Source organism: Kogia breviceps, chromosome X, assembly GCF_026419965.1.
Source record: "Kogia breviceps isolate mKogBre1 chromosome X, mKogBre1 haplotype 1, whole genome shotgun sequence".
NCBI lineage: Eukaryota > Metazoa > Chordata > Mammalia > Artiodactyla > Physeteridae > Kogia > Kogia breviceps.
In genome coordinates, this window is record NC_081330.1 from 42,382,826 (window position 1) to 42,404,637 (window position 21,812).

General features: G+C 40.1%; 2 protein-coding genes across 2 annotated transcripts in view; both read right to left on the minus strand.

Annotated features, from left to right (window-relative positions):
• Positions 1-1,331: 1,331 nt before the first annotated feature.
• Positions 1,332-4,930, minus strand: GPRASP2 (G protein-coupled receptor associated sorting protein 2). Its single transcript, XM_059050258.2, has 2 exons — positions 4,886-4,930; positions 1,332-4,562 (listed from the first exon to the last, which is right to left on the minus strand). Exon 2 carries the CDS (start codon positions 4,236-4,238, stop codon positions 1,668-1,670), a length of 2,571 nt encoding a protein of 856 aa, XP_058906241.1. The 5' UTR covers positions 4,239-4,562; positions 4,886-4,930; the 3' UTR covers positions 1,332-1,667.
• A 258-nt stretch (positions 4,931-5,188) lies between these two features.
• The window catches only part of ARMCX5 (armadillo repeat containing X-linked 5), a 123,827-nt gene continuing 107,203 nt past the window's right edge, over positions 5,189-21,812 (minus strand). Inside the window, exons 7-8 of the mRNA XM_067024004.1 lie at positions 5,309-5,376; positions 5,189-5,203 (exon numbers count right to left, since the gene is read on the minus strand). The gene's annotated coding sequence lies outside the window, so the exon portion shown is untranslated. The remainder of the gene's footprint in view (positions 5,204-5,308; positions 5,377-21,812) is intronic.

Below are 21,812 nucleotides of genomic sequence, written 5' to 3' on the forward strand. Positions count from 1 at the left end.
ATATTTCCCATAAACCTGTATTCCCTCTCCAAATCAACTCTATCCCTGACTTCCGCAATTCTTGTCTTAAGGTATGGTACGATGTTTTTACTTATTACTGTGGAAAACATAACACAAAGCTTACCATTTTAACCATTTTAAAGTGTACAATTCAGTGGCATTAAGTACATGCACAATGCTGTGCAATCATTACCACTATCTACTTCTGGAACTTTGTTGTTACTCCAAAAGGAAACGTCATGATCTTTCAAATGCAACAGTCATGTAAAAAGGCTGCCATCTTTGTACAAGAGACTAGTATAAACTTAGCAACCTTGGTAATTTTACTTTTCTTTAAAACATTTCATAAGCTAATCTTTCTGAAGTCTCATTCCTTTTCAACTTTTCTAAATGAGTTTATCTCTAAAAAATTCTTTTTAACATATATTCATTTGCATAACTGTATCCTTTCCAACATGTCCACCTACAACTTGAGGCACTAGATGTAAGCATATTAAAAGAAAAAAATCCTTGTCTAATTAATTTTTGTATCTCCCCAATGTCTGTCACTGAAAACTTTTTTTAGCATAGTGTATTTTCTTCCAGATTATGGAATATATGAAGTTTCTTAGAAAGTCATATTGAAATTGCACAGAAATTGTGTCTATTTACACACAGGTTTTTAAAATGGGATCTAATTTTCCACAGATGATGTCACATCTGTGTGACATCATATAGAGAAGATGTCTTCTCTATTACACCAGGTATAAAAGCATCAGTGTCATTTCATGCCAATAAATAGATCATTTTTGATAGCTGTGTGGTATTTCCTTAATACTTTCCTTGGATTAGGATCACAAAGGAAAGCTTATTTCTGACTCCATTTAATTGGTGTGCTGTTCTACTCTTTCACTCTTCAAGTGGCACTGAGCAACACCTGTACTTTGTGTTGCAAAATGTGCAGATTTGGCCGACTTAGTTCTCCAAAGTGGCCTCATTCCAACTGCATCCCTCACTAAACTTGTCTCACCTATTCCAGGCAGACAGGTTATATCCATACTACTGGAACAAATTTTCCAATTATACACTTTTCTTTACACCGCCACTGCTCACTTCCAAGAATGACCTAATGGGTTGTCTTATCCTACTTTTCAGTGACCAAATTTAAGTGCGTGCCTCTTCTCTGAAGCATTCCTCAAGAACCACAGCCCACAGTAATCTCTTCCTTCTTAAGCTCCAGGAATGGGATTTTCCAATGAGGGTATGTATGTCATACTACTCATTGTCTATATTTGTAACTGTGCACAATGTATCTACACCTGGATTTTAAACTGAAGAAGGGTCACTTCTGCCACTTTTCACACAGAACTTTATTGAAAACACAGACTTGAATAGAGAACCATATGTTTAAACAATGAATAGCAGGGTAGGTTACACAGGCGGCTCAGTTCATTGGAAGCTCAATACTGAAAAATACAGCAACGGACAGCAAGACAAATATCAACAAATTTTTTCAGCACTAATAGTCATTTGGCATCCACAAAATGATCCAGCTCAAACCAAGAATTGGACAAAGTTAACATCAGCATTAAAATATAAGTTATAAAATAAAACCAGACTGAAAACCAAAGCACTACTCAGGGTTCTTTGGGAACATAAGGCTGATCAGAGGCAGGTGGTTAATCATATTAGCTTTGCTGTCCCACCTCAGGATCATTCTGATTGTCTATTTGGACTTGCAGTTCCTCAGCTAACTTCTCAAATTCATGGAATGCAGAAATAAGCGGCTCAAGACTGAAATCATCATCAATTAAGGACATTGTTCCATTTTTTATAATACTACTGATATTCTGAAACATTTTAATAACAATTTGAATGTTATCATTTGTCTCCTCTATGTTAAAGAGACCCACAAATATCGATAGAGCCTTGGCACTGAATAGTTTTTTTGCCACTACAGGATTTTCAGACAAATTCAATAACATTTTCAGAACGTGAAACTTTGTTCTTGCATTGCCTGTGGTTAATAAGGAGAGAAACCCAGACATATAATTGGCAACCAGTGTGTGATAGTCTGTAGTTGTAGTGAGGTGTCTAAGCATCCTTAATCCAAGCAGCTGCTCAGGAGAACCCACGCTATGAGCAAGGGTTTCCTCACACACTTGACATATGAATGTCTCAATCATGTTTAGATTTGGGTAAGGTGGAGCCATATGAATCATATTTTCCAAAAAACTTGTCCTAACTCGGGAGGAGGGATAATTGAGCAAAGTTTCAATAAGTGAGACAACTCCTGAATCGCGAATGAAATCACGGGTAAACTGAGAAGCAGTCCTCATACCCATTGCAATCTTAGATATTTCATGAATGAAAGGATCTCGAATTTTGTCCATTAATAGAAGGAGTTCTTCAAACTCTTCAGGACCAATTTTAAGCTCACATTGTATACAGCTGCAGGACCAACTCTCTGGCTCTGCACTCTCCCTAGTTCTAAGATGCTCTCGAATTTCCCTGACTGACCGGTAGGACGGATCATATTGAAATGGGAACTCAGGGTCAGGCTGATCAGGCTGAAGCAAAGATTCCTGCTCTTCCCCTTCTGGGGTAACTTCCACATTCTTGGGCTTTCCCTCAAACATTTCAGAGTATACAGATGCTGCTTCTTCAGGAATTCTAAAGGGGCTTGGGGATGGGAAGCCAATCCCATGACAAGGACCAGGTTTGAATTCAACAGTGACCTCTTCCCAGGTTTGGGGCCTGGATGATACATTAACTTCCTCCTCAGCTGTATCTCTGAACCTGGGGCTAGCCTTGTACACAGGATGGGGATTTAAGTCAAAGCAGGCCTCATCCCTGTCCCAGAACCAGGACCCAAATATGGCCTCTTCTTCAGACTCTGGCCTGGTCTCTTCTCTGGCCACAGCACCCAAACTGGACTTCTCCTTCGCCCAGAACAAGGATCCACCAATGGCCCCCTCCTCAGCCCCTGGCTCAGATTCACAAATGGCTGAAGCCCCAGCCTCCATACTGACCTCTTTCTCTGCCCAGAACCAGGACCCAATAATGACTTCCTCCTCAAACCTGGGCTCTTGTTTGACCCTGTCACTGTTATTAACATCTTTCTGGGCCCTGGGCTTCAAGACAGTATTAGACTCTTCATTGTCTCTGGGCCGGAATCTACTATTGGCCTCTTCTCCAGGCAAAAACCAAGACTCTTTATAGTACTCGTCTTCAGACTCAGATTCAAAAAAGTCCTCTCTCTTTGTCCTCAGCTTGGACCTCATATTTGCCTCATCCCTGACTCTGGGCCTGAACAAATTATTGGTATTTTCTCCAGCCCACAAGCAGAATGGGTTGCCAGACTCTTCCTCAGACCCAGACCAGGAATCAATATAGGGTTCTTGCTTGGATCTGGGCCTGGATCTGGGATTAGGCTGATGTTTGGCCCTGTGCCTGGACCTGGTATTGGCCTCTTCCCTAGGCCATGATCTGATACTGGCCTCTTCTCCAGCCCAGAAAGAGGACATTGTAGATGTCTCATCTGCTGACCAGAATCCAGACTCATTAGAGGCCTCCTCTCTGGCCCTGGACCTGGGATAGCACCAAGACCCCATATTAGTTTCCTCCCCTGATCCAAACCAGGGTTGGATTCCTGTCTGAACCTGGGAACCAGGAAAGGTCTCAGTGTCTACACTGACCAGTTCCCTATCCACAGATAGGGCCATAGGTTTAGCAGCTGACCCAGACTCAGTATTGACCAGTGGCCAGGTCACTGCATTGGTCTGAGACACTCCCTCTGCTTGCGACATTGCCTCAGCCCCAAACTCAGTCTGGGCCCAAGCCTGGGCTTCATCCTTGGGCCTTGCCCCAGGGATTGCCTTGACTTCAGTCTTAGGACGTGCCCCACCTACTGCCCTGGCTTCAGTTTTGGGTCTTGCCCCTGCCATTGCCTGGGATTCAGTTTTGGGCCTTGCCCCAGCCATTGTCTGGGACTCAGCTTTGGGTCTTGCCCCAGCCATTGCCTGGGACTCAGTTTTAGGCCTTGCCCCAGCCATTGCCTTGGACTCGGTTTTGGGCCTTGCCCCAGCCATAGCCTTGGACTCAGTTTTGGGCCTTGCCCCAGGTGTGGCCTGGGTCCTAACCTTGGGTCTGACCACCATTGGGACTTCATTCTCTCTCTCAGCCCCACCCCCAACTTCTTCTCCAGGCTTCTTTTCAGGCTTCGTCTGGACACCAGGCTCAATCTCAGCCCCAGTCATAGTAACAGTTACAGAGGAGTCCTGATTAAATACCACTATCCCAGTCTCAGCCTCTACCACAGATCTGTCACAGTTTTCTATCTTCACACTCTAATCTTTCGATGATTCAGGTGATACAGTTGGAAACAAAAGTTATAGTCAATCACCAGTCCAGCAGTCAATCAGCCTCCTTTCCAATCCCAGTCTCAGCCAAAACTAGTCAGAGTGAAGAAAAAGCACAACCAAGCTGGGAGAGGATGGATGGTTCCCGGGTGGGTGCACACCTGTTGAGGGTGGTGGTTAGCAGCAATTCCACCACCACCAGAGATGCCAGTAGAGATCAATCTAGGAATCGAGAATGACATGCGGCTTTGAGTCTCTTCCAACTGTGTCACTCCATGCAAAGACCCACACACAGAGACTGGACCTTGAATGCTTCGTGGGAGAGTTAGGCTATCAGAAAGTCTCTCTGTTATCCTCATTTCACCCCACACCCTTTAGCCCCAGAGCTGTCACATTGCTTTGCTTGCTCCAACACAGGTGCAAAAATGGTGGGAAAGTATCTTGGCAATGGGAGAAGCTGAGGAGCCCTCAGATCAGACCCTAATCACCCTTGGACCTGTGCTGGTCTTCTCTATCCTACCCAAAAGTTGTACCCATTCTCATACCTGCACTGTTGTGGTGCAATTTTCCTCTCCTTGCTTTGTTCCAGTGGTATTAAGCCTTAAGCAAACAGCAGGCCATCCTATGGATAAGTAAACATACAGGAGAAATGAAGTCTGAGTGCTTGGTTGACAGGCAGACACCCTGATCCCTGATGCAAATATCTCTTTCTGTTTAAGTATCTAATTATTTCTGATGCTTCCTGTCGCTTGATTCCTGCTCTCAGGTCTTTTCCACCCATTCACAGTGCAATCCACACCTACCCCAATAGTCCTAATACTCCTGCAGGAAATGAGCAACGGGTTCTGCAGCAGTGTGCAAATCTGAAAGAGAGTAAGACATGTAAATCAAAGACACCCAACTGGATCAAATACACCTGTCAATCTTCCTCTGTAGCTGCGCATTGCATTGCCCCTCTTTGCACAAACCTCCAGAGATTTAAGGCAGTCTTTTCCTTCTTTCCTTCTTTGCAGAAGTAACCAGCCTTAAAGCAGACCTATGGACCAAAGATAAAAAGGTTAAGACAATCAGAAGACCATGGTAGCAACTAAGCACCTGATGGACAGACCAATATCAAGGATAGGAATCCATATACTGTCTTTCAATATTCAGAGTCCTCTTAGTAGAATATTCTCATTTTATCTTGGGCCTCTATTTCAGCATTCCAGATAACAAACATCTTCTCTTGACGTCATATTTTTCGCATTGCTCCCTTCGCCAATTCTGAGGATTCACCACTAGGTGCACCACATCCCTTTGCCTTGCGCAGCATAAATTGGGGGAAGGGCGCCCGCATATTCTAGAAAACAGGTTGTGCAGTGGTACTTGTATTTATAATTTGTTCCACCCTCACCTCCCATTCCATCTTTTCCACCCCCCATCCTGGATGGAGGTGAGGGAGGAAGGCCAGGAAGTGTGGAGACCCGGGTAGAGAGGAGAATTTTAGGAGGTATTCCTGGATGCCTGACCTGCTCTGGTCGCAGTCACCCCATCCCGATTCGGGTGTCCAGTCAATGGCTGCTGCCCACCCTCACCCCCCATCCCCGCACAACTTCAGAAATACAGGCCGTTTTCCCCTCGCTAGTTTTTCTCAAGCCTCTCCTCTACAGATGCACCCCGTGGCCTGAAATCGCCAGACCTACCGCACAGACAGGACACTCTGGCATCAAAGAGGCGCCTGTGGGAAGGGACAGCACCCGGCACGCGGGGTCCGACAGACCCCTTTCCAGAATCACTGCCTGGGAGGGCGGTCCCCCGCGCCCGCCCGCTCGGCACCAAGCTCCGACCGCCACCCCAGCGGCCTCCCCAAAGCCCCCACCCCGGCTCCCCTCCGCCATTTCACCCGCAGCAGCCTCCCCCACAGCCCTCTCCTGGCACAGGCACCGTCGACGGCGGGGCGCGGGCGCCCAGAAAGCCCGCCGGGGAGCGGCCGCGACGTTCGCCTCCCCAGGATCCAAGGGAAGCCCTGCGGCCAAGACCTCATGCCCCAGGCGCGGTTCGCGCCGGTCGCCGCCTCCTCAGCGCCAGGGGTCCCCCGGCGCTGCGCACCTCTCTCAGGGACCCGCTCCGACCCGGCTGCCTCCCCCTCGTCAGGTTGCCAGGGTCCGCGGGGCAGGGTGTGAGCCGCTCGCCGCCCCCGAGACACCCCCACTTGCCTTCGCAGGAGCAGGGTCCCGATGGTCGGCCTCCCCCTCCTGTCGCAGCTCCTCACTCGGATTCCCACCGCTCGCCGTGCGGGCAGAATGGCAAAGAGGCGTCCCGCCCCCCACGCGGCTGCGCCCAACCGGGCAGGGGCTGCGAAGGATGCGGCACCAACCTCTCGCGGCGAGGGTGTCGGGAAGGGGGCGGAGGGATACGGCACGAATGGGCTCGACGCCCCCTCCCACGCCCACCATAGTTCCGACCCAGAAAGGGGAGGGGCCGGGAGGAGTCCCAGCCTCAGGGGCGGGGCCACGCCGGCCCTCCGCCGCCCCCCGTCGGGCGACCACCCTCCCCGCCCTGCACACTTCTGGCACCGCAGCGTGTGGGGTCGGCGGGTGGTGGGCAGTGGGGGCTGGGGTTGGGAGGGTAGGGAGGGGCCGCGCTGGAGGGAGCAGCGGATGGATACAGATCGTTCCTCTGTGTGTGTGTGTGTGTGTGTGTGTGTGTGTGTGTGTGTGTGTGTACCGGACTGCTCGGAGTCCGCCCCCCTCCCCTCCCCTATCGCGCCCGCCATCCTCCCAGGGCGCCAGTGGCAGAGGAGCTGTGAGGACGCCCCTCCCCGGGTCTGCTTTCCACCTTCTGGGGCCGCGGGCGGGAGGAAGGTGGGATGCAGCGCCCGTGGAGGCCGAGACACTGCCCCTCTTCTAAGGGAAGGCAGCCCTAGATAGACCTCTGGCCTGAGGAAACAAACCACCTGTCTGCGCCAGTGTCGTCATCCTCTCTGCCACACTGCCATTTTCTCAGTCGCAGTGGTAGCTCGGTAGCACACTTTGCCATTTCGCCGCCCCCGCAGTTGCCCAGAAAAGAGGGCGTTTCCCTCTAAGGACCCGCACCGGCTCAGACAGTCCTCCCTGTTTCTGATCCCATAGCCAGGTGTCAGGCACCAGGTAGGGCCGGTCCTGGCTTCTCTCCCTGGGTTCTGTCAGGTCTTCTCTTGCAGTTGCCTCCAAGTGCTCATCATCTTTGGCAGGGTGGGAAGGTGGCAGGGAGTAGAACCAACTGGGATCACACACACTTGCCATACACACCAGTCTACTTTCCCCAGCCATTCTTTGGAGAAGGCCCCACCAGGCACCCACTTCCCCAAGACAGAAACCTGCTGGCCCTTGAATCCTCTGATTCCTGCACTCCTTTATCCTTCCTGTAGTCTCCAGTCCCTCCTTTCTGTGCTCCATGGGGCAAAGAGCAACCCTGGTTAAGCACGCCTGTGGTTGAGCACAAACCTGCTGGCACTGTTGCCCGTTTTAAAACCCACCTAAATGGTACCCTCGCTGTGGTAAGCTGAATAAAGGTCCCCCAAAGATGTTCACGTCCTGTTCTCCAGAACCTGTAAATATGTGATGTTACATGGCAAAGGAGAATTAAGTTTGCAGATGGAATTAAGATTGCTAATCAGCTGAATGTAAAGTAAGATTACACTGCTGTATCTTGGCCAATGCCATGGCAAGGCTATTTTAAACGTGGAAGAGGCAGGCAGAAGAATCAGTGTCACAGTGAAGTTGCATGAGAAAGATGCCACAAGTGGACGGGATATCACTAGTTTTGAAGATGGAAGAAAGCCAGAGGCCAAGGATTGCAGGCAGACCCAGAAGTTGGAAAAGACAAGGAGACAGATTCTTCCTAGAACCCCTCGGAAGAATGAAGACCTTGTATCACTTTTATTTCAGACCAGAGAGACCCTTTTCCTATTTCCAACCTTCAGGACTGTAAGATAATATTTCATTGTTTTTGTTTTTTTAAGCCAGCAAGATTGTGGTAATTTGTTACAGCAGCAGTGGGAACTGAATTCACTCAGCATCCTGATAAAGTCCATTCCCCTTCACTTTCTTGAATTGGGCTTCAGCCCCTGGGAGGATCAATTTGGGTGCTCATCTCTCACCACTATAACAACCCTCTTAAGCGCCTTCTCTCTTTTCTAAAGAAGAAAGATTTTGCAATCATCTTTGAGGTTCGTCCTGGAGAAAGTCCCTATTTACTGAATATCATGGATGCTTACCAGGATGAAAAGGGAACCTTATTCTTACCATGAATTTTCATATCAACTTTTACTTGTTATTATTTATTATAACTGTACAATATTTAGGTGATAGAGAAAAAATCTAGAGATGATTGTATACTATATCTAGAGACAACAGATGTCAGTTTTCAGAGGAAAGTCTTTCACTGTGCTCTTTCAATGGCCTTAGCTTAATTGTGGATTTTCTTTGTTCCAAAGTATACTCTCTTGGGTGAATGCCAGGGTGGAAGAAGGGAGTCTGAGCTCTTCTGGGATCTGTGCGTGTGCATGAATCTCTTTGCCTCTCTGAACTGTTCTTTCCCCATCTGAAAGTGTCTGGTGCCTTTTATTCATTCAACAAATATATATGAGTATCTACCTTGTCATAGGCACAAACAAAAAATAAAATCTCTGTTCTCGTGGAGGTGACATTTATTTGTAATTTCATTCTTATTAATTTCTTGTCTAAAAATGTACAGATTTATCCAAAGTCATACCAGAAATCTCATCTGATAATTCTGGATATTGTGAAATCTTGATTCCAAGATACTCTCTGACAGAGGAGTGAATCTACCACTAGCTGACAGATTATACTGTGAGATTTTGAAATACCTGTTGGACAATTTATTGTTAATTCATTTAGAGAACCGACACTACAACTCATTAACATTTATTGAACTGAGAAAAGTCCTATTTTAAGCTCTTTATGTGTATTAGCTCACAAAACTATTGGACATTATGGACTACTATCAAAATAATCTATTACCTTCATGTAACAGAGAAGGAAACCAGCTCGGATGAGTTGTCTCATCTTTAAAGTCAGAGGGAAAAATAAAAGATTAAAATATTAAAAGGATGCTGACCTATGTCTGTCTGACTGGTAGGCACTATTTATTTCCTCCTAAAATAGATTCCAGTCTAATCGATTCTGATGGCCAAGGTTCCATTCCCCTGTGCCTCCACCAGACCTGTGTAACCCTGACTTACCCCTGAAATCTAAATCTCAGAACCAAATAACCCCCAAGCATTAAGCCCAGGATACAGATGCAGCTGTGCTATATCATACCTACAGCTCTGCCCCTGACCCCACCCCACCTCCTACATACTTATGCATGTGAACTTTCACACTAGCATATTCCTTGCCTATGCAACACACACGATCTACTCCTCTTCCCTCTTAATCACCATGGACACAGACCTATTTTTGTCTATTAAGCTTAACTTGGCTATATTCTGTTGTTTTAATTTGCAATTCCATAATGACATAGGATGTTGAGTATCTTTTCATATCCTTATTTGCCATTTGTATATCTTTTTTGATCAATTATCTGTTCAGATCATTGACCTTTTTTTAAACGAGATTGACTGTTTTCTTATTGTTAAATTTTAAGGGTTCTTTGTATATTTTGGATACCAATCTTCTATCAGTTGTCTTGCAAAGTTTTCTTCTCAATCTCCACTTGTCTTTTCATTCTGTTAATAGAGTATTTTGCAGAGAAGGTTTATTTTTAATGACGTCCAACTTACCAATATTTTCTTTCACGGATTACACTTTTGATGTTGTATCTACAAAGTCCTTGCCAAACACAAAATTACCTAGATCTTTTACTATGTTGTCTTCTAGGAGTTTTATAGTTTTGCCTTTTACATGTATGTCTATGATTCATTTTAAGTTAATATTACTGAAAGATGTAATGTATGAGTCTAGATTTTCTTTGCATGTAGATGACCAGTCGTTCTAGCATCATCTGTTGAAATGATTATCCTTTCTCCATTGAATTACCTTTGCTCTTCTATCAACAACTGGTTGAATATATTTGTGTGGGTCTACTTCTGGTTTCTCTCCTCTGTTGCATTGATCTATTTGTCTTTCCTTTTGCCAATACCACACTGTCTGGATTACTGTGGCTTTATGGAAAATATTGAATTTGGGTAATGTCAGTCCTCTGATGTTGTTCTCCTTCAATATTTGCTACTCTTGGTCTTTTGCCTTTTAATATAAACTTTATAATCTGTTTGCTGATACCCATAAGATAACTTGCAGGGAATTTGATTGGGATTGCATGAACCTATAAGTTGGGAAGAACTGACATCTTGACAATATTGAGTTTTCCTGTCCTTGCACATGAAATAGCTCCACATTTATTTAGATCTTTGATTTCGTTCATCAGTGTTTTATAGTTTTCCTCATATAAGTATTGTACATATTTTGTTAGATTATGCCTAAATATTTCATTTTTGGTGCTAATATGAATGGTATTGTTCTTAATGTCAAATTCAATTTTTTCAATGCTGGTATAAAAGGAAATTTGAATTTTGTATATTAAGCTCGTATCTGGCAACAGTGCTATAATTGCTTATTAGTTCTAGGGTTTTTTTGTTGATTCTTTGAGATTCCTACAGATATGATCATGTCATCTGTGAACAGGTAAGTTTTAATTCTTCCTTCCCCATATGTATATTTTTATTTCTTTTTCTTCTCTTATTGCAATAGCTAGGATGTCCTGTGTGATATTAAACAGGAATGATGAGTGGGGACATCCTCTCCTTGCTCCTAATCTTAGCAGAAAAGCATCTAGTTGCTCAGCCTTGTGATGTTAGCTGTAGGTTTTTTTGTAGATGTTCTTCATTAAGTTTAAAGATTTTCCTCTATTCCTAGTTTTCTCACTTTTTATCATGAAAGGGTGTTCAATTTTGCCAAATGCCTTTTCTGCTCTAAATGATCATATTTTTCTTCTTTAGCCTTTGATGTGATGGATTACATTAATTGATTTTCAAACGTTGAACCAGTATTGTATACTTGGAATAAATTCCACTAGGTTGGGGTGTATAATTCTTTTTATACATTGTTGGGTTTTATTGGCTAACATTTTGTGAGGATTTTTATACCTATGTGCATGAAAGATACTGGCCTGTAATTTTTCTTTTTTGTAATGTATGTGCTTGGTTTGGGTACTAGGTTAATGCTGTTCTCATAGAATTTTGGGGGTGGGAATTATTCCCTCAACTTCTATTTTCTTGAAGTGATTGTGTAAAATTGGTATAATTTCTTCATTAAATGTTTGATATAATTCACCAGTGAACCTGAGTCTGGTGTTTTCTCTTTTGTAAGGTTAATCATTGATTCAATTTCTTTAATAGTTATAGGTATATGCAGAGTACCTATTTATCCTTGTGTCAATTTTGGTAGATTGTGTCTTTCAACAAATTGTAATTCTTCTAGGTTGTCAATGTTTTGGGACAAAGTTGTTCATAATATTCCTTTATTATCCTTTTAAGGTCCATGGGAACATTTCTGGTGTTAGCAATTTGTGTCTTTTCTCCCCTTTCTTAGTTAACTTGGCTAGAGGCATAGAAATTTTATTAATCTTTCAAAGAACCAACTTTTGGTTTTATTGAATTTCTCTATTGATTTCCTGTTTTAAACAGCACTGATTTCTGCTCTAATTTTTAAAATCTCTTTTCTTCTCTTTACTTTGGATTTAATTTGCTCTTCTTTCTCTAGTGGCTAAGGTGGAAACTTCAGTTATTAATTTTAGATTGTTTTTCCTTTCTAATACATTCATTCAATGCTATAAATTTCCTCTAAACATCCCACAACTTTGATAAATTTTCACAATTTTTAAAGAATATTAAAAAAATTATCTTGTGAGTTCTTTGACCCACGTGCTATTTAGAAGTTTGTTGGTTAATCTCCAAGTGTTTTAAGGTTTCCAGTTATTTTTCTGTAATTAATGCTTAGTTTAATTTTATTGTGATCTGAGAGCATGGTTTGAATGATGTCTATTCTTTAAAAAAATTTAAGGTATGTTTCATATCCCAGGATGTGGTCTATCTTGCTGAATGTTCCATGTGAGCTTGAGAAGAATCTGTATTCTGCCATTTTGGATGAACAAAACAGAATACACAAAAATTTATAAATATTAACTAGGTACTGTTGATTGATGGTGCTGTTCAATTCAAGTTTGGTTTTGCTGATTTTTCTACCTTCTGAATCTGTCAATTACTGATAGAGTGGTGTTGAAGTCTCCCACTGTAATACTGGATTTGTCTTTCTTCCTTCAATTCTGTTACTTTTTGCCCTATGTATTTCTTTACTTTTTTGTCAGGTGCATACACATTAAGGATTGTTATGTCTTCTTTGAGAACTGGGCCACTTATCAGTATGTAATTCCCCCTTTCTCCTGGTAATGTTCCATGATCTGCATCCTGCTTTATCTGAAATTAATAGAGCTAGCCTGGCTTTCACTTGTTTAATGTAAATTTGTTTAATGATGGTATTTCTTACTCCATTCCTTTATTTTTAATCTATTGGTGTCTTTATATTTAAATTAGGTTTCTTTTAGAATACATGTAGCTGGACCATATTTAATCCACCCTGACAGTTTATCTTTTTTGATTGGTTTTAGACCATTGACATCTATGATCATTGATACAGCTGGATAAATACCTACCATATTTGTTACTGTTTTCCATATGTTGCCCTTTTTCTTTTTTTGTCTTAACTTTTTTCTGCCTTCTCTGTTTTAAATTGTACATTTTAGGGGCTTCCCTGGTGGCGCAGTGGTTGAGAGTCCGCCTGCTGATGCAGGGGATACGGGTTTGTGCCGCGGTCTGGGAGGATCCCACATGCCGCGGAGCGGCTGGGCCCGTGAGCCATGGCCGCTGAACCTGCGCGTCCAGAGCCTGTGCTCCACAACGGAAGAGGCCACAACAGTGAGACACAACAGTGAGAGGCCCACGTACCGCAAAAAAAAAAAAAAAAAAAAAAAAAAAAAAAATTGTACATTTTATATGATATCATTTCTCTCTTCTCTTAGCATATAAATGATACTTCTAATTTTACTTTTCTAGTGGTTGCCCTAGAGTTTGCAATATTCAAGGCCACTTTCAAATAACACCATACTGTTTTACAGGTAGTGCAAGTACTTTACAACAGAGTATTTCCAATTCCTCCCTCTTATCCCTTATAACATTGCTGTCATTCATTTCACTTATCTATAAGCTGTAATCACCACATACACTGTTGATATGCTTATTTTGAACAAACTGTAATCTGTTAAATCAACTAAGAATAAAAATACTTCATTTCACCTTCATTTATTCCTTCTCTAACACTTCTTTTTTTCAATGTATATGAATTTTTGATCTATATAATTTTCCTTCTCTCTGAAGAATTTTGTTTAATATCCCCTGCAGGACAAGTCTACTGGGGACAAGTTTGCTCAATTTTTGTTTGTCTGAGAATGTCTTTATTTCTCCTTCACTTTCAAAGAATAATTTTACTGAATACAGAATTCTAGATTGGTAATTTTTTTCCTTCAACACTTTAAACATTTCTCTCCACTCTCTTCTTGCTTGTATGGTCCCTGAAGAGAAACCTGATGTAATTCTTACTCCTGCTCCTCTATAGGTAGTGTGGTAGGTTTCTCTGGCTTTTTTCAATATTTTCTCATTGTCTTTGATATTCTCCCATCTGAATATAATAGCCTAAGTATAGATATTCTGGGTTTTATCCTGCTTCATGTTCTCTGAGCTTCCTAGATCTACAGTTTGAAGTATGTCATTGATTTTGGAAACTTCTCAGCCAACATTACTCAAATATTTCATTGGTTTCTCTCTTTTCTGTCTTTGTGGTATTTCTATTACATGTATGTTACACTTTTTGTAACTGTCCCACAGTTTGTGGATATTTTGTTCAGTCTTTTTCACTCTTTTATCTCTTTGTATTCTCTTTTGGAAGTTTCTACTGACATTTCTTCAAGCTCATTGATTTATTCTCAGCCATGTTCAGTCTACTGAGGAGCCCATCAAAAACATTCTTCATTTCTTTTACACTGGTTTTGATTTCTAGCATTCACTTTTTGATTGTTTCTTAGGGTTTACAGCCCTGTGTTTATATTACCATCTGTTTTTACATGTTGTCTACTTTTTCCATTAGAGCACTTAGCATATTAACTAAATTCCTGGTCTAATTCCAAAATTTCTGCCATATCTGGATCTGTTTCTGATGCTTGCTCTGTCTCTTGATACTGGTGTGCTGGGGTTTTTTGTTTGTTGGTTGGTTTTGTTTTTGTGAGTTTTTTTTTTTTTTTTTGGCTTTTAGTATGCCTTATAAATTTTTGTTAAAAGGTAGACAATATGGGTTAAGGAAACTGAGGTAAATAGGCTGTTAGCGTGAGGTTTTATGTTTATCTGGCTAGGAGTTAGGCTGTGTATACTGTTTGCTAGAGCTCTATGTGTCAGAGGCTAAATATTCTGTTGTCCTTGTTTTAGTTTCTCCTGTTGTCTTTCGGTTTCCCTAGAGACTTTTAAAAACAGAAATATGACCTGGCCGAGGCTGGGAAGGCATCTTGGTACTGTATGTGATACAAATGATGCCCTTACAAGGATATCACATCTAGCTTTTATCTTAATATTTAGAAAGGAATGTGCAAACATCACAGAACCATGTTTCCCAAATATTATTCCATTGAACATGAGGCCATCAGGATGTTAAGTGGCATTCCATTTATTAACGTGGTCTAATGAAACTGGGAAATGTTATAGAAGACCCTGAATATTTTGATTAAAATGATGTGAAAGACCTATGAGTAGAGTTTAAAAGAGAAGAGATTTTTTAGGAGTAAAATAAAGCTGAGGAGAGATGTAAGTAGTTGGAGGGTTATTATAAGCTAGATATACCACAGCTGCCTTATCTCCATAAAGTCAGAAGTTGACATACTGCAGCGAGAGAGATGGGTTAGAAATGGACTACATAGTGAGGGTGTGAGAGAAAAATATTAACTTATTATTGTAAGAGAGCATATCATCTTCAACTCTGGAAAAATGATAGGAAAGGCAAAAAACCATTTAAGGATGATTTATGTGTCTTGCTGCCTGAAGCTGCCAGGAAAGTAACTCTGAATTTCTTTCTCACTCCAGAATTCCATGACCCTAGTCCTGTAGATCCCAGGATGAGGGGTAGAGACCTTTTCTTAAAGAAGGTCTGAGATGTATACTCCCTTCAGTTTTAATCTGCTCTTATTATACATGAGCCTTATTGATGTGGTTGGAAGGTGTGGGGGGAATGGGAAACATTCTATGGTTGTATTATTTGGTCTCAGTGTTTCAGTGAGCCGTTGTCCCTGTTTTTTGACATTCACAAGTGCTTCTCAGTTTTTTTTTTCTTTTTTAGGTGAGACAGGAGGTCTACAGGGGGCTAGAGTTGTGTATTTTCCTCTAGTCTGTGAACTCACAAATGTTCCTTACATTTTTTTCCTCCCAAGGCAAGATAAGAAATGCTAGATGGGGCTGGAATTGGAAAAAAAAAGCCTTTCCCCTGGTGGGATAAGGCTCTAGTAGTTTTTTTTCCCATTCAGAGCAGGCAGTTGTCATGGAGAATGCTCTGAGTGTATTTCAAAATGTTTGCTCTTCCCATCCCTCTGCTGTATCCATGAGGGTATAATTCTTGGCTCTTCACCATGAGAACTGAATTTTTCCTGGAGGTCAAATCCACAAAAGCTCCTGTAAGACTGTGACACACAGAATTTCTCACTCCCTTGATGGTCCACACTCAGCCTCCAGCAATTTATCAAAATTACCATTCAAGTGTTCTTACCAGTTTTGGCTCCAGTGGATTCTACTCCAGGTAAGAAGATCTCAACTGTGACTCTAAATTTGTCTGTTTCTCCAGATTTTGTAGTGGTGGTTTGGCCTATGATCTGAATTATCTGATGGGTCCAAGAAAAGCCAGGTATTTTCAGTTTTTTCAGATTTTTCTTGTTGTGACTTTGGGAGTCACGAATTCCAGGCTCTTTACATATTGCAACTGAAACCAAAATTTTGGATGGAAGACTTAATTTATGCTGTTTGAAGATGTGTTGACAGATATTTCCCCTCAAGTCTCTGTATATACCCTTTAACTCATTCCTCTTCCTTATTCAAGTACTTACTCAAATTGACCACTGAAAGAGTGCTACTGTGCCATCATAAAGGAAATCACAGAAGGTGATTGTAATTTATTTTTTTTTTACAACTAAGAGTTATTTAAGAGAAATTATTTAAACCAGGAATTCTACTTCTAGGACTATGCCCTAAGGAAATAGTTAAGGATGTGCAAGCCAGTTTAGCTACAAGTGTATCAGTCCTCTGCTATCCCTTCAACTATGGGATGACTGTAGAGAAGAAAAATATCACAGAGGGAGTGCACTGAAGGCATAGATGGAAAGAGAAAAACTGAGTTAAGTAGTCTAGACAGCAGCAAACACAAACACCTACATGATCCACATATCTGTCTTTCAAGGTCTGTTCTCAGTATTCTGGAATTCACCCAGGTGATCATTTGGGGTAGAAAAGGGTAAAAACAATAACTTGACTGAAATAAATAAAAACACACAGGTGAAATGTACCATTTACTGACAGAAATTTACTACAGGAATGTTCATCACAGAATTGTTTTTAATAGGAAAAAATAGATAACCTAAATATATGAGTATAGGAAATTTGTTAATTATGGCAAGCTCAGTAGATGGGATTCTATGCCAACAATTAATGGAAGTGTCTGTTTCAGAAACACCTTGTCAGCATTGGGCTTTATCCAACTTTTATTTTTGTCAATATGCTGGGTAAAAAATGGAATACTATTATTTTGATTTGTATCTCTACAATTGTGCAGAAGCATATCAGGGCATACTACATTAAAGTAGCAGTAACAAATGACCCTCAAATCTCAGTAACTTAAAGCAACAAAAAAATGTATTTCTTGTTCATACTACATACCCAACACAGGTTGGTTGGGGCTACACTTATTAAGATTAAAGTGATGGAAAAGTCACTATATGGAACATTGCTGGTTACCATGGAATAGGAAAAGACAGATCATGACAAATCACACAGTGGCTATTAAAATTTTACCACCAGAACTGACAAAAATGTTTCTGTTATGTTCCACTAATTAAACTAAGTTATACGGCCATAGCTGTGTTCAAAAGGAATGGGGAAGTGCAAGACTAAGTGAAAATTACACAGAAGGAAATCTTGGTTAGATTGCCATATATGTTCTAACTAGTGTTTCTAGTATATGCTATCTTTTCACTTGTTTATGGTAATTTACTACAGCTTTATTGAGATACAGTCTATTTACCATACAATTCACCAATTTAAAGTGTACAATTCAATGGCATTTATTATATTCAGAATTGTGAATGCATCATCAAAATCAATTTTGGAACATTTTCATTAGCCCAAGAATATACCCTGTAGTCCTTAGCTATCAGACTCCTTGCCCCTCTTCCTAAACCAGAAACAACAACGAATCTGCTTTCTGTCTCTGTAAATTGGCCTTTTCTGGACATTTCATATAAATGGAATCATGTGATATGTGGTCCGTACTAGCTTCTTTCACTTATCACTTGTAACATGTATCAGTATGTCATTGTTTTATTGCTGAAAATTATCCCATGATATAAACAGGCCACATTTTATTTATCCATTTATCAGCGATGGATATTTGGGTTGTTTCCACTTATTGACTATTATGAATAATACTGTTATGAACACTTGTGTTCAACATTTTGTTTGGACATATATTTTCATTTCTCTTAGATGTATACCCAGGAGTAGAATTGATGGAACATATGGTCACGTTTTGAAGTTACTGTTTCCCGAAACAACCACACCACTTTACATTCCCACAGGCAGTGTATGAGGATTCCAATATCTCCCTATACTTTATAGCAGCTTTTATTATCTGTCTTTAGTATTATAGTCATCCTAGTGGGTGTGAAATGGTACCTAATTGTGGTTTCGATTTTCCTAATGGCTGATGATGTTGAGCATCTTTTCATGTGCTTATTGGCCACTTTTATATCTTCTTTAGATAAACGTCTATCCAGGTCCTTTGACCATTTAAAAATTGGATTATTTATCTTTTTATTATCGATTTGTACCTTTATTATTGAGTTGGAACCATTTTTTATACATTTTAGATCCAAGTCCCTTACCAAATGTATGATTTGCAAAATTCTCTCCAATTTTGTGGGTTGGCGTTTCATTCACTTGATTGTGCCTTTTGAAGCACAAAAGTTTTTAATTTTGATGATGTCCAGGTTGTCTATTTTTCCTTTGGTTGCTTGTGCTTTTCATGTCATATGTTTGAAACTACTACTTAATCCAAGGTCACAAAAATTTATACCTATGTTTTATAGTTTTAGGTCTTACATTTAGGACATTGATCAATTTTGAGTTTTAAAATATGGTGTGAGGTAGGGATCCAAATTCATTCTTTTGCATGTGCCTATCCAGTTGTGCCAGCACCATTTGTTGAAAAGACAATTCTTACCCCATTGTATGGTCCTCACATCCTTGTCAAAACTCAATAAAGATTTATTTCTGGACTCTCAATTCTATTCCACTTATATGTGTGTGTGTGTGTGTGTGTGTGTGTGTGTGTGTGTGTATGTCTACCCTATGCCAGTACTGCACACAATCCTGATTATTGTAGCTTTGTAATAAGTATTGAAATCTCACAGTGTAAATCATCCAACTTTGTTCTTTTAAAATATTAGTTTGGCTATTCTGGATCCCTTGCACTTACACATAAGTTTTAGGAACAGCTTATGAATGCCTGAAAAAAAGCGGAGCTATAATGTGGTAAGGATTGCATTTAATCCATAGATCAATTTGGCCAGTATTGGTACCTTAACAATACTAAGTTTTCCAATCCATGAACACAGGATGTCCTTCCATTTGTTTAGTTCTTTAATTTCTTTCAACAATGGTTTGTAGGTTTTCAGTGTACAAATCTTAAACTTTTTTGGTTAAATTTACTTCTAAGTTTTTTATTCTTTTTAATGGTATTGCAGTTTTTTAAAAAATTATATTGGTTTGCTCATTACTACTGTATAAAAATACAACTGTGTTTTGTATATTGATATTTTATCATGTGAATTTGCTCAACTTATTGGTTTTAATAGTTTCTTAGTGGATTTCCTAGGATTTTCTAAATATAAGGTTAATCCACCTGCAAATGTTTTGGTATTATGAATCATGTCAACATTATCAGTTAACTTTATCAATCTTTTTTTAATGCCCCTATTGATTTCTATCTAACCAGCCATGGCATTTTCTCTCACCAAGAATATAAGTAAAAAAAAATTCTCTTGGTACTTTTATGTTTCAATATTTGCATTTAAATCTTTGAACTCATTGCAGTTTATTGTGGTGTAATGTATTTTATGTTATTGATCTCCAAATAGGTTGCCACTCTACCAAATTGTGGTAAAATATACATGACATAATTTTATTACTTTAGTCATTTGTAAGTGTATAATTCAATGGCATTAAATACATTCACAATGTTGTATAATCATCACTACTATTTATACCAAAACATTTTCATCAATCCGAACAGAAACACTATACCCAATAAAAAATAACTCCTCTTTTTCTTCTCCCCTAAGCTCCTGGTAAACACTATTCTACTTTATGTCTCCATAAATATGCCTATTCTAGGTACCTTATACAAGTGGAATACTATAATATTTGTGCTTCTGTGTCTGCCATATTTCACTAAGTATAATGTCTTCAAGGCCAATCCATGGTTTAGTACTTACCAAAATTTCATTCCTTCCTATGGTTAAATAAAATTCCATTTTATGTATATACCATATTTTGTGTACCCATTCATCCACCAGTGGGCTCTTAGGTTGTTTCCACCTTTTGGCTATTGTGAATAATAATGCTAGAACACTGGTGTATACATATTTCAAGTTACTGCTTTCAATTATTTTGGGTATATAGCCATGTGTGGGAGTGCTGGGTCATATGATAGTTCTATGTTTAACCTTGTGAGAAGCTGACAAACTGTTTTCCACTGCAGCCACGCTATTTTACATTCCACCAGCAATGCACAAGAGTTCTAGTTTCTCCACATCCTTGCCAATGCTTGCTACTTTAATTTTAAAAAAAAATATAGGTATCCTAGTAGGTGTAAACTGGTATCTCGTGGTTTTGATTTGCATTTCACTCATGACTAATGATGCTGAACATTTTTTCACATGCTTATTGGCCATTTGTTATGTTCTCTGGAGACGTGTTTTAAGTCCTTTGCCCATTTTTAAATTGGGTTGTTTGCTTTTTTGTTGTTTAGTTTTAGGAGTTCTTTATATATTATGGATATTAATCACTTTTAAGATATGTCATTTCCAAATATTTTCTCCCATTCAGTAGATTGTCTATCCACTTTCTTGATATTATCTTTTGATGTACAAAAGTTCTTAATTTTGATGAAGTCCAATTTATGTATTTTTGTTGTTGCTGTTGCCTGTGCTGTTTGGTGTCATATCTATGAAGCTGTTGTCAAATCTAGTATCATGAAATTTTCTCGAATGTATTCTTCTGAGAGTTTTACAGGTTTAGCTCTTAAGTTTAGGTCATGGATTCATTTTGTTAGTTTTTGTATATGGTGTAAGATAAAGGTCCAACTTAATTATTCTGCATGTGGATGTCCAGTTTCCCTGCACCATTTATTCAAAAGACTGTCCCTTCTCAATGGAAGGGTCTTGGCATCCCTTGTGGAAAACCGATTGACTACTGATTTTCTGTTTATATCTGGGGTCTCTATTCTATTCCATTGGTCTATGTGTGTGTCCTTATGCAACTATCATACTGTTTTTTGTTTTGTTTATTTATTTATTTTTGGTTGCATTGGGTCTTCATTGCTGCACACGGGCTTTCCATACTGTTTTAATTACCATAGCTTTGTAGTAAGTTTTGAAGTTGGGAAGTATTAGTCCTCAATTTATTTTTATTTTTCAAGACAGTCATGGCTATTCAAGTCCCCTTCCAATTCCATATGAATCTGAAGATCAGCTTTCACATTTCTGCAAAAAAAGGCTATTTGAATTTTTATTGCATTGAATCTGTAGATCACTTTGGAAAGAACTGACATCTTAACAATATTATGTCTTCCTATCATGAACACAATGTCTATCCATTTATTTAGGTCTTCTTTAATTCTTTCAGGAATGTTTTGTAGCTTTCAGCAAGCAAGTCTTTCAGCTCCTTGGTTAAATTATTACAAAGTATTTAATTATTTTAGATGCTATTGTAAAAGGAATTGCTTTCTTAATTTCCTTTTTGGATAGTTCATTGCTTCTGTATAGAAACACAAGTGATTTTTTTGAGTGTGTTTTGTACCCTGCAACTTTGCTGAGCTGGGATTGTTAGCTCTAATAGCTTTCTCGTGGATTATT

What these genes read in the sequence shown, in the direction of transcription:
- GPRASP2 (XM_059050258.2), bottom strand. Translation starts at nt 4,238, where the DNA reads ATGACTGGGGCTGAGATTGAGCCTGGTGTCCAGACGAAGCCTGAAAAG.